At 30.6% G+C, this 13,556-nt stretch overlaps 2 protein-coding genes across 2 annotated transcripts; one reads left to right on the top strand and one right to left on the bottom strand.

The window, feature by feature from the left end:
• Positions 1 to 5,286: 5,286 nt before the first annotated feature.
• Positions 5,287 to 7,688, top strand: LOC110626943 (probable glucuronoxylan glucuronosyltransferase IRX7). Its single transcript, XM_021773136.2, has 4 exons — positions 5,287 to 5,935; positions 6,023 to 6,387; positions 6,476 to 6,726; positions 6,827 to 7,688. Exons 1-4 carry the CDS (start codon positions 5,641 to 5,643, stop codon positions 7,287 to 7,289), a joined length of 1,374 nt encoding a protein of 457 aa, XP_021628828.1. The 5' UTR covers positions 5,287 to 5,640; the 3' UTR covers positions 7,290 to 7,688.
• Positions 7,689 to 8,976: 1,288 nt separating this feature from the next.
• LOC110626127 (xyloglucan endotransglucosylase/hydrolase protein 31) lies at positions 8,977 to 10,606 on the bottom strand. Its single transcript, XM_021771885.2, has 4 exons — positions 10,359 to 10,606; positions 10,131 to 10,231; positions 9,835 to 10,052; positions 8,977 to 9,604 (listed from the first exon to the last, which is right to left on the bottom strand). The coding sequence occupies exons 1-4, from the start codon at positions 10,558 to 10,560 to the stop codon at positions 9,250 to 9,252; spliced, it is 876 nt and encodes a 291-aa protein (XP_021627577.1). The 5' UTR covers positions 10,561 to 10,606; the 3' UTR covers positions 8,977 to 9,249.
• Positions 10,607 to 13,556: the final 2,950 nt, after the last annotated feature.

Genomic DNA, 13,556 nt, shown 5'->3' with positions numbered 1-13,556 from the left:
AATTAAAAAAACTCAAAATATAATTACTTTTAAAATTAATTAATTTTATTTTTTAATACATATTAAAAATATGAGTATACTAGTAAAATAATAAATAAGTTATATTTTTAAAAAATAAAAAAAAGATTTACAATAAATAAAAACTTAAAATAAATTTATATTTATAAGAAATAATGAAATAGACTAAATATATATTTACACACTTAGAAATTTCAAACACTTTAATTTTAACAGTGATTTAATAAGTCCTTAAATTTTTAAAAAAATACTTTTAAATATTATTTTATTAAATTTATAATTAAAAGTAAATTTTTAAATTTATAGTTTTAAAATTATATATAAAAGTAATTTTTTAAATTTTTTATTTTAAAGTTGTGTTTAAAAATATTTTTTTAATTTAAAGATATAAATAATATTTTATTAAAATTTAATTATTTAAAAAAAATTTAAAATTTAAATATTTATTAAATTATAATTAAAATTAAAATATTTAATAAATAAAAATATTAAAATAAAGATCTCGAAATATGGATTTTGGCGAAGGAAATATCTAAAGTTTTTCTAAATTGAAATATCCGCTTGGCCACTGATTGTATGCGGAGAAGTTAAGGACTATAATACGTTGTTTTTTTTTTTAAAAAAAAAAAGAAATTATGTTATTTTTTCAGAAAAAGAAAAATAAAAAAGTTTGTAAAAAATCACATGAGATGTGAAGGTAGGCGTATACTGCTAGGCTCGTGGGGAGGAAAATAAAAGCAATAAATCCAATGCATGTGGAGAGAGAGAGAGAGAGAGAGGGATGGGTCACGGATCACAATGAACTCAAGATAAGATAAATATCTATTATTAATTAATATTTTAAAGATATATATGATTGAAAAATTAATAAAAAATTTATTTTTTTAATATATAAAAAAATAAAATAAATAAAAAATTATAAGATATAAGAAATATTTTATTTATTTTAGTTATTAGTTAAAACAAAATACGTCACCCAAAATAGCGATATAAAAATTAGGGTAATTGAGTTTCCATATTTTGATGAAACGTAAAGTTTAATTTTCTATTTTTTATTTGATTATAACACTCTCTTTACCATATTGATAAAAAGGTATTTATTATATTAATTATGATGTTTTCTTCTTAAGTAATAATTAATTTCAATTAATAATTATTTAAAAAAATGACGGTTGTTAGTAATTTTCTAATGTTGTTAGAATTATAATTATCTTATTTTTAATTCTAATAAAAATGATTAAAATATTTTTTTAATATTTTTTCACCTAAAACAAGAAAGTGCCTAAAGTTTAAATAAATCAATAGTCTAGTCTTTTAATTATTTTTTTTCAATTCATTCTGATATAATTATAAATTTAGCCATAAATATTTTAATTATTTATAAATAAATACTTGTACACGATAAATTGATTCTAAATAATATATTTATTTATAAAATAAAAAATAGTTACAAAATTTTATTAATAAATAATCAGTAATTTAATTAAGTATTTTGAATAGTTAATAATTTATTTTATTAATTATTTTTTTTATAATTTAATCAATAAATTTCATTATTATTTTTACTTTAAATTATTTTTAAATATATTTACAAATTAATTTCATACATATTATAATTATTTATCATATAAGAACCGACACTAATGATATAACTTTTATTAAAAATAATAATTATTTAATTTCTCAAATTTAATAAAATTTATTAATTAGTCTATTGATTTAAAAAATTCATTAACACATATTTATTTTCTATAAAATTTATTAGAAAATTAATTAATAAATTTTGTTAAATCTAAAAGGCTAAATAATAATTGTCGCTGAGAAAAGGCATGTGCTTTTGTAGTGTTTACAGACATGTATAGATGGAACGAATATACGACAGTAGGGGAAACTAAGAATATATAATAATCTGTTGCTGAGAAATAGTTTCAGAATTAATGAAGAAGCCACGAGTTCTCTTTATTTTGATTAGATAATTACGCTGTCAAGAACGAGTCTAAAATCAGAGGGTGACCCAAGGCCAAGCCATTGCCAGGTTCACAAAGCTCTACTCCAGGCTTGGATTGGCCAGTCCAGAAGAAAACCAACCAAGGCCCGACCAAATGAACCAACCTTCTTCCACAAGCCCAATGCTCAGCTGCTGATCTTGGCGACGTGGGGTTATAACATGGACCTCTCTATCTTCCTCTCCAATCTTTTGAGAGAATCACACAACCAAAAGAATGACGGAAATTTGACCAACCCAATGAAAGAATCTCCTTCAGCCCTTACTGCAGTTTCCTAGATCCATATCAGCAGACAAGAACAGTGGAAAAGATGCATTTTCAGTTGTAAATTGCATTCTCAATTTCCATCGAACTTGAATCGATCAAATGCTTTTTTACTGGAACTAATTCTGCAACAGATTGTTTCTGTAACTCTTGGCCATCTGTGTCTGGAAAGATGCTAGTCCGAACTCCATGACAAGTCTAATCCTCTCTGCAATGAATCTCCCAACAGAAGTTGGCTTAACGGCACTTTCAAATTGATCCGCAGAATAATTTCAGACAAAGTGGCTGCAAATTCTGCTCAGAACTTCCAATTCCCTGTGATCATCTTATGTTGCCTGTGACAGAGGCAACTTCCACCCATCCTTTTACAAATAATTAAGAGAAATTTTGATCCACAATAACGGAATCCAACAAGTACTTCCCATAGTTCAATACTCTTCAGAACAAAGACCAATTGGCAATTGGGAATTGGGAAACCATGTGCATAGACAGCTCACACTTCAAAGCAGTATTGACAAAAGCGTCCAAAAAGTGTCAATCTGTACCAGATTGAAGGTCCTCTTGAAGGGGACCCTCCTCGCCTCTTTTTCAATGCCTCCATAACATCAAGGGCATGTCACAGACTCACCGTCACTGGCCCACAACTGGAGCTGGTGTGCATATGTATATATAATTGGGTAACTATTTTTAACAAGGACTTGACATTGTGTGTTTTGATCAGTGCTTGTGGCAGAGGAATATAATCCCAATGAATATAGCAAATGGACCTCCATGTTCTTACTTTTTTGGTCCTATGGTCCCAGAGATGTCCCAAAAAGGACACCTAAAAATAGTATTTTAATCCCAAAAAGCTTCTTTTGCCTGCAATTCCAAAATGGGTACGACAATATCAAGTGACTTAAAGTAGGAGGCTGTTCATGTTCCTTGTATCTTTTCCTCTGCCTCAGTGCCTCCCTTTAGTTTTTCTCTGCTGAGAATAATAATTGAATGGGTCACCCTTTGCTTTTGAAACCCACCTCTTTCTCCACAGTTCAGTGGTGGCCATTGCATAAATCTTTTAGGGAAAATTACTTTGTAGTCCCTGAGGTTTAACGTAATTAATACTTCTGTCCCTCTATTTTGGCGATCCAACACTTAAGTCCCTCACTTTCTTTTTTGTCCAACTTCGTAGTCCTTCCATCCAAAATAGCCGTTTGGAACACGTGAATTGACAAAATTAACCCTCTTCTTCTTCTTCTTCTTCTTCTTCTTCTTCTTCTTCTTCTTCTTCTTCTTCTTTCTACTCTTTCTGCAGCAGCTTCTTCTTCTTCTTCTTTCTTCTTCTTCTTCTTCTTCTTCTTTCTTCTTTCTTCTTCTTCTTCTTCCTACTCTTTCTGCAGCAGCTTCTTCTTCTTCTTCTTCTTCTTCTTCTTCTTCTTCTTCTTCTTCTTCTTCTTCTTCTGCAACTGGAGAGAGAAAGCATGAAAGAGAAAAAAAAAAAAAAGGAATTTCACATTAAGAGAAGGGTATTTCTGAAAAAAATTATCACCTCTCACTTTTGACTCTTTGACCAAACGGTTTAAATGGACGGAAGGACTGCGAATTTGGACGGAAGAAAAAGTGAAGGACTTAAGTGTTGGGTCGCCAAAATAGAGGGACAGAAGTGTTAATTACGTTAAACCTCAGGGACTAAGAAGTAATTTTCCCAATCTTTTAAATAAGAGAAACATTTTTAAAATTTTTAATAAGAGAAATAATTTTTAAACTAAGCCAAGATGGATAAATGCCCCACTGAACATACAAAAATCCTAGCAACCTGGTTCTACCCAACTCACTCGACCTAGAAGGAGTAGCCATCGTCAATGATTCTTGCTAAAACCGATCTTATTAGTGTCAACCAAGAAAAACTTCCCACAATAGCAGCCTAGAAAACCATGCAAACCAACCATTTGAGGAGCTGGAGAGAGGAATAAGATATGTCTAACTGAAGGCAACCAAATGAAAAAGGGTTGAAGGCTATAATTAAACTAAGACAACTACCATGATAAGGACACCCAGATCAAAACCTCCACAGAAAGCCTCATAATGAGTCCACTCCCAACTAAATAACTTATCCACTCTAAATTGCTTAAAATGATGCACTAATAATAATAACAATAATAAATTAATTATAAAATTGATTTTTGACACCCTCAACTTAATTTAATGGTGGGACCATTAAAAATGAATGATTCATTGAAAATCCCCAGCTTGAACTTCAAGTGAACACATCCTCTTGCCGTGTGGGAGTCGTCTTAATCTAAAGTTTAGCTCACAATCTTGTCATGTCTTCCTCCACTATCTGACATTTTTTTTTATTATCTGTAATTACTTAATTAATTATTTTTAAAGGAGCTCAAACATTAATTATTTTTTCATTTCTAAACAATTTTTAAAAATAATATATAAAATTATTAAATTAAGTGTATTATTTTTTTGAGAGGGTGGAATTAATATATATTTTTAATTAAACTTTTTACTAGAAAATAAAGGGGACATATTCTCCAAATGATCATGTAACCTTTCTTGTTTGAAAGCCGCCTTTACTCCAAAGTCAAAAAAATTATTCTATGCCGACTTTTAATTGTACCCTCGTAATTAAATTAATTTAATTAGCTAATTTTCTTCGTTTATTTTACTTTTAATTTAAGAAAGAAACCAAGCTTATGCCTTTGACCCATTCCCTCATCCTATTCCAATCTCAACCGTTCATGAAATCGCATCTACGGTCCTCATCTACTTGATCCCACAAGTACTTGACTGTTAATTTCTTACTTCATTAGGACTTCTAAGCCAACAGACCTTGTCAAACTGATTAAGCCAAGTTTAATAATCAATACAGGTTACAAGCTAGTTGACGTTTACCGTTTTACCAAAAAGTACAGGATACGGTGTTGGTTATCCAAAACTGATTGAGGGTATTTTAGTAATTTCAGTGATGTAATTAATCCGTGAACCAGCGTAGAAAATTTGAAACCGAGGCCTTTTTCCGAGCTATGTTCAGCTCCATTATCATGTGAGCTTCTGAAACCTCCACGATTCTCTCCGTCTGCCGCTTATAACTGTGTTCTTCTTGTCTCGATTTTCTTTCTTTTCTTTACTCTTCAAAGAACCAGAACTGAACCAGAAACCCATTAAATAAAGATTCAACAAGAAAGCAACAGCTTTTGTTTTTTTATTAGGTGCAAAAACGAGACACCAACAAACACCAATCTCCGATCACTATTCCTTGGTGTCTACTTCATCTCCCAACCAAAAACGAAAGACCCATCTCACCTGCTATCAAAGAAACAATCTTTTTCATGTTCCAAACATCTTCTCTTAAATTTGAGAAATGGTGGAGTTCAAGAAACCCACCAAGAACAACAGGGGATTCTTTGTTAATATGAAACTTGTACACAGGCATGGACGGTTGCAATCTCAGCAAGAGAAAACCAATCTCTGTTTCAAATATTACAAGTTCTTTCTTTGGGTTTCTCTTTCTCTTTATTTCTTGAGCTCTTACTGCATTAGCCACAAGCCTATTCCTCTGTCCAAAACCCATTATTTCTCCAAATCCAACGTAGTTTCTCGTGCCCTCTTTGAATCCACCAACTCTACATTCATTCAACAGCCCAAGAACAATCGAGGTATAGAATATCTATATGATCATTATTAGTCCATTTTTTTCAGAAGTTAGAAGTTTCTCATTCTTTTCTTCGGCTGTTTTGTTATAGCTTTGTTAAAAGATTTGAAGATATATGTCTACGAATTGCCATCGAAATACAACACAGACTGGCTGGCTAATGAGAGATGCAGCAACCATTTGTTTGCGTCTGAGGTAGCTATTCACAGAGCAATATCGAACAGCGATGATGTACGGACATTTGACCCTTACGAAGCTGATTTTTTCTTTGTCCCTGTGTACGTGTCCTGCAATTTCAGCACCGTTAATGGGTTCCCTGCAATCGGTCACGCCAGGTCTCTCATGTCCTCCGCCGTTCGGCTTATTTCCACTAACTTTCCCTTCTGGAACCGTTCCCAGGGAGCTGACCATGTCTTTGTTGCCTCTCACGATTTTGGCTCTTGCTTCCACACACTGGTATATAAAATACGCAGCAAAATGGCGTTAATTTTCTGTTTTGTTTTTAGGTTTGATTTTTGAATTTGAGTGTCTTTATTGTTTAAAGGAGGATAAGGCTATCGAAGATGGGGTGCCGGAGTTTTTGAAGAATTCGATAATATTACAGACTTTTGGCGTCAACTATTACCACCCATGTCAAGACGTGGAGAACGTGGTGATACCACCTTATGTCTTCCCGGAAAGTGTACGATCAAGCCTTCTAAAAGCTCCGTTGACCGATCGGCGAGACATATGGGTTTTCTTCAGAGGCAAGATGGAAGTTCATCCCAAGAACGTTAGTGGTCGATTTTACAGCAGGTAATCAAATAGAGCTGTTTTGTCAAATCATTTTCGTAAACGGTTTGCCTATTATTATCTTTTTGATTGATTTTTCTTTTGGGTATTTTTTGTGTTATAGGAAGGTGAGGACAGAGTTATGGAGGAAGTTCAGCGGCGACCGGAGGTTCTATTTGCAGAGGCATAGATTCGCGGGTTACCAGTCGGAGATAGTACGGTCGGTGTTTTGTTTGTGTCCATTGGGATGGGCCCCATGGAGTCCCCGACTAGTCGAATCAGTCGCGTTGGGATGCGTGCCGGTAATTATTGCAGATGGTATCCGATTGCCATTCCCCGACGCGGTTCCGTGGCCGGAGATATCCCTCACGGTTGCTGAAAGGGATGTGGCGAAGCTGGGAATGATCCTGGAACACGTGGCAGCCACTAATTTGTCAGCTATTCAGAAAAATCTGTGGGACCCAGCAGTCAAGCGGGCCCTACTTTTCAACAATCAGATAGAAGAAGGGGATGCGACGTGGCACGTGCTTTACGCCCTGGCACAGAAGCTGGATAGGTCGCATAGGACAGTAAGGGTTTGGGACTAATAAAAGGAGAACACGTGGATTGTCCTGATTTGTGGAGCACAGAACAGAGGATTAGTGCCCGGTTCCAGCTCCTACATGTGTGCTTTTTCCTACGTGGAGTTGCATGTAATCTAAGATTATGGAGTACAGCTGGATTTTCCGACTGCCGCGTAGCAAGAGATGTGATGTTAAGATTTTTTGTAGTCACGTGACTTGGTGGACAAGGATTGGTCGTAGAGTGGTGTACATAGATTATATTATATATATTTTGGACAGAATGCACAAAATATTTTTGTCATTTATTCCAATATTCACACGTGTAACTTTATAGGACATCCTTAGCTGTGATTTTTTTGAAATTTGGAAGGGTTAGCTTAGTTGTAATATTAGATTCAAATAAAGAAAACTTAGTGATGTCAATAAAATTTTCAGAATTTTATAATTATTTTTTATTTTTGAAAAGAAGAAATGATTTCCTTAAGAAAATCAAATTTCCTTAAAAAATATTTTTAAATGCAAAAAATATGAAAAATATTTCTCACAAAATAATTGGAGCTTAAATGATAAATGCATTTTTTCTATTAAAATTGTATTTATCATATTAATGGAAAACAAGTGCTTTATTAAAAAAAATCGTATAATCTATTCATGGTGACATTTATATTCAGTAAATTATTGATAAGTTTTATTTAATATTATTAAATTTCTCTAAAAGTTATGAAATGTGGAATTATCAAAAAAGTAAAATATTTCATGAACTTGTCCTATTGAGATAGAGTTCCTATTCCATGATGAATCAAGTTCACATCTTGGTGGCGAGAATCGGCCCAATCTGATTTATGGGTCTGACTCAGAAATCAAAAAAGCCCAATTATTTGTTAAGCCCAGATTATTTAGCAAATGACACATGGGGTTGAGATTTAAAATGATTAAAAAACATTTTTAAAAAGGTATTATAAAATTAAATTATAAAAAATTATTTAATTATTTTTAGAATTTTGTATAAAATATATTAAATTTATAATTCATATATTTAAATAATCAGACAATTTCTAAAATAGACAAATTTCCTCAATTCCATCTCAAATGAAAAGCTTTAGTGTTTATTTTCATCACCCATTACTATTAAGTTCTTAAATTTTTAAGAAGTTTCTTAATTCATATCTAATTTAACTTTAAATTAAATTAATTCAATTTTAGTTTGATTTTAATTATAAATTAGAGCTTAATCTAGAAAATGCCAAATGCAAATAGAGATGTAAGAGAGGACAAATAGCCAGAAAAGGAATTGCATATGTAAGGGATGAAAAAATGTTGTATAGCTCAATTTGGAATCACAAGTTTAATTTAGTTAGCTAAAAATTGGAGTAAAAGGGGAGACAAGCCATGCAGCAAAGTGGTCCAAAATCAAAGTTCACATGTGAAAATAGCACAAAATCCACCTCAGACTTGGCCAATTTGACAATCAAAATTCACATCTATGACCAATCTTTGGCAAATCTTTCCATTTAGTATACACAAAGTCAATCCAAAAACATCCAATGCCCATACCCATATTCATTCCCTGTCATAAATTTCAATACCATATTGCTTCCCTTATTTTATATTGTTGAAACCAGGAAATTCAACTAAATACATTTATTATCAGATTAAAATCGGGATTGCAAATAAAAATTAAGACAGCAAATACGAATAACAACTAAGTATATGAAAAAAACACCAGAATAGTTTTATTTCACCAATAATGCTTACAAAACAATAGTACAAGAAAAACAAAATAGAAAGCCTTGAAATAAATTTCTTGGGAGGCATGGATGATCAACTTCTCTTGCACCCATTAATTCTTGGCAAGTGGGACCATCTCAATACACCTCCAAATTGCAAACTGTTTATAACTGAAAATCTGAAACACAAACTTACTATAACAACAACCTTAACTGTGAGTGTACATAAGACAAGAAGCATATGAAACTATGATGCACTAACACTCAGGAGTTTGTGTATGATCTCTGTTTGGATCCCTACAATAGTCGTAAGCCAAGTAGTTCCTCTGAACCCATTGCATGGCCGAGTACTGCTGCTGGCTCAGGCCACCAGATGGTGAGGCTGAGGGCGGCCGGCAGGTGGCAGGCCCACTTGCTTTGCACCCACCAATTTTGAAATTTTTATACCTACCAATGAAGGGTTGGTACCTATAATCTGCTTTGTATTTTCCATTCTCAGTGGCCCACGATGATGCATCCCATATTGAGCCATAAACCCACATTGGTCTCATTGGAAATGTTGCATCACTTTTTCTTGGATACCTTCTAATTGGAATATCATCTACAAAGAATCTGCATTTCACATCATCATAAATCAATTAATACACTAATTAAATACTTAAATTTCAAGTTTCGAGTCCCAGTTTGAATATATACGAAATTTGCTAAAATGGGTATTCTAAAATGTTAAAAATTTATAATTTTTATAGAAAAAGCCTTGAATTCGACGGGTGAGATTGATTTATTAGACAAAAAAAAAGTGCTGCTAAATACCAAAAACAGTAAATGAAGATGTTACTAACATGATCTCAGTGGGGGTCCACAGGATGCCATAGTTATGAAAATCTTGAGTAGGATCAAACCAAAGATGGATTTTCATCTCTCTTCCAATAATTCTGCCATCCCCACTTCCTCTGATATACACATTTGTCTGCAAAGTGTAGGGCTTATCTGGGGTTGTTCCCAGGAACTCAATATCAATCTCATCATGATTTCCTGGATGTTCTTCGTTGTTAGAAAGCTGCCATTTAGTAAAAATTCACCACATAAATTCACAGTTAATTAATGTTTAAACACAATTTAATTGATTCATTCTCACATAGAATGATGTAATGACTCCTGCAGTGTAACCAGGTTGAAGCTTGATGTCTGCACCAAAATATCCTGATCGATATGGCTCCAAAGACTTATACCCACTTCCTATTTTCACCATTAATATAATTGAAATATATAAGTTTAGCTAATGGAATAGTCTTCGGACTGAGAGGGTTTGAGTTCGAACTCTCAATTTTACTAAAAAAATATAGAAAAAAGCAAAGAAGATGACCTGAGGAAGTATCAAGCCATATTGTTAATGTGCCTTGGTCTAATCTTTGATGCTGAGGGCCCCACAGGTTTCTGAAACCTTGATTAAATCCTATGGTGCTGATTCTGGAACTAGGGTAGTAGCCTGGTGATGGTGGAGATTGAGCATTATTGCTTGAAGGGATCATTAGAATAATGAGAAGAAGATAAAGAAGAGAAGCCATGAAGATGGAAGGACTTTTGCAGAGATTATTAATGGGAAAGAATGCAACTTTGAAGAAAATGGCTAAATAGCTAGTGGGTATAAATAGAGGAATTGAAAGGCCCCACAGCTCAAGTAAGGTGATAAGTTGGTTGATGAGGAGTTACACATGGAGACAAAAAAATCAAAAAAATAGAAAAAATAAAAATTTACTATTTAATTATTTCAAAATTTTATTAGTTAATTCTCCACTTTAAAAAATATATTACACTTTTATTAAAATATTAAAAAATTATCAATTAATCGTTTATTAATTAATTTTTCAATTAAATAAAAATATCTATTAATTAATTTTTTTTATATCTAAAATATTTTAGATTATTTATGATAATTAATTATTAAAATTAATAGAGAGATTAAATAATAATTTTTATAAAATAAAAATGAAAGAAAGAAGGAGAGAGAAAGATAGAGTGATAAACGAAGAAAGATTGATTGCTCTCCTTGGCTTCCACTATGCCAAACAGAGATTTTGAGTAATTGTAATTGATAAGGTCTAAAAGAGAAAAACATGCTTCTCCTTTATTTCCTTTATTTTATTTTTTTATTTACGTTAGCTTCTACATGCAATTTAAATTTGAAATCTCTAGATATTAATGATGAAAATAAAAAAAAAGAATGAATTTATAGAAAGATTCCTAAATCTCTAAACTTGTCTTATTGAATTGTCTTGTTATTTATTTGCTTATAGTAGTAGGATGGGAATGAGAGTGACCACCCACCATTCATCTACAAAATTTCTAGTTTTTGTTTTATTAGATTTATTTATTTTTTTTCTAGTAGGGTCTTCTTTATAAATTAACTAATCAGTTAGAAACTGATGGATTGATACAATATTTTTAATTTTGATCGCTAATTGATTCGGAGCCATTATCAATAGAATAATCAATCCTTTCAAAAGTGTAATAAAGAAAAAAAAAATGAAGGGTTTGAATTACTTGAACATGATCTATTATTATTATTATTATGTATTATTAATATTTAAAAAATAATAATTATAAGCCCATTAATTACAAAAAGTCAAACATTTTTCCTAATTAATAATTATATTTAAATATTTTGATTTTAGATCAAAACGTAGTTTAATTTTATATCAAAATAGTATCTCATGATATTATATCATAACAATGACAATTTCTAAACTTTAAATTAATAGGAAACTATATCACAAGATATTATTATAATATAAAATTAAACCATAAATTTTGAAATAAATTATATATAAAAAATTAATAAAATTATAAATTATTTTTTATATTTCTTCTAAAATATATAATCTAAAATTAAAATATTTAAATATAATTATTAATTGTACTCACAAATTTAGTTTGATGGTACAGATTCTACTCCCCCAATCTCTATTTCAAAAAAAAAAAATTATCAATTAGATATAACTTAATTATATAATAATAGTAGGATTTGTACATATATAAAATACCTCTGATTGTAATATATATATTTATAATTTGTGATATGAAAATTTTTGACTTCTTAGAAGTAGCTCATTCGATCTTAAGATACTATATATATACACTTAGACCAAACTTTTAATCTCTTTTATTCATTAGAATGTCAACATAGAATGTTTATACTTTATATATATAATCAAAGTTTATTGATTTCATTTTCGTTTATCTCTAAAATTTTAAAGGGTATGATAATCTAAATGAATTTAGATTATTAATTAAAAGAAAATAAATTTTTAATATTTTATTTTATTTTTTAAAAGCACGGTTATATTTAGTAATAAATGTTTTAATAATATTAATATTGAAGTGGTTATTCCTTTAGTTTTATTAATATTTTAAAGTAAGATTGGGTTGAGGCAGTTGGGGCAAGTAATAATGTGAATCCAAATCAGTTCACCTGCCATGATCTGGTAAACTTTACTACCTTGGAAATAATATATTTTTCTTTTAATTGCCTCATTATGTGGCAATCTTTCAAGTCACTTCTTGGTTTCGTACTTCATGATTAATAGAAATAAAAATAAAAATTAAAAAATAAAGAAAGAAAAAGTTGAGCTAAATGATCTGCAAGTTCTGTTCAAGTTTGACAAAGTTATAAATTAGATATTCAGAAAAGAATTTGATTGAGCAATTTGCCTCAAAAAGCATGCAATCCGGTGGATTGTTGCCTGCTTGGGAACCAAAGATTGCTTAGAAGCATCCACAAAATATAATTCCCGAAAACAACAAATCAACCCAGTTCATGAGTTTAGTTGGGGTTTTAATGTGAGTAAAAATAATTAGATTATCTAAATTATAATCAAATATTCTTAATTAACTAAATTATACTTTACCCCTAACCTTTATAATTTTACTTTCATTAATCTACTATTAAAAACAATAGATAATTAACCGAAAGAAATTCTAAAAATGTGAATAGATCACATGACTCATTTCTCCCTTAAATATACGTCTTGAATTTAAAATATGAGAATTATTTTTTTATTTTTTTTAATTAAAAGAATAAAATCTAAAATCTTTAAAATTTATTAAGATGTACTTATTACCAAACTAATCCTATGATTGCGAGAATTGCTTATTTTTAAAATTTGAGAGCGAGCACTCATAAATTCTTACAAGACCTTCATAACTTTCAAAATTCATAGGAAGCAAGCCTCTAAACTGGGCATATCGATTCATCGGTACAAATAGCATTTTTTTCTATTAACACGGAGTAATTAGCCATATACTTTACGATAGACTTGAATCGAACTTAATTTTTGCTATTATATCCGATGGAAACTTACCATAGTTGTTAAAAAAAAAAATTTGAAACGCAGAACTTTTAAAAGTGTAACGAGAGCTGTAAGCTTGTTACAAAGTTCGATATGAAAATTTTATCGTTTAGAAGTCAATTTTACATTTTAATTATTTTTTAGATATTTTCCTAGTTTTACATATTAAATTTTTTTTTTATTATAAATAGTCTCCATTAACTATTAAAAATATA

This window comes from Manihot esculenta, chromosome 11 (assembly GCF_001659605.2).
Source record: "Manihot esculenta cultivar AM560-2 chromosome 11, M.esculenta_v8, whole genome shotgun sequence".
Lineage (NCBI taxonomy): Eukaryota > Viridiplantae > Streptophyta > Magnoliopsida > Malpighiales > Euphorbiaceae > Manihot > Manihot esculenta.
Note: the sequence above shows the minus strand (reverse complement) of the source record. Positions and strands in the feature narration are given on the sequence as shown.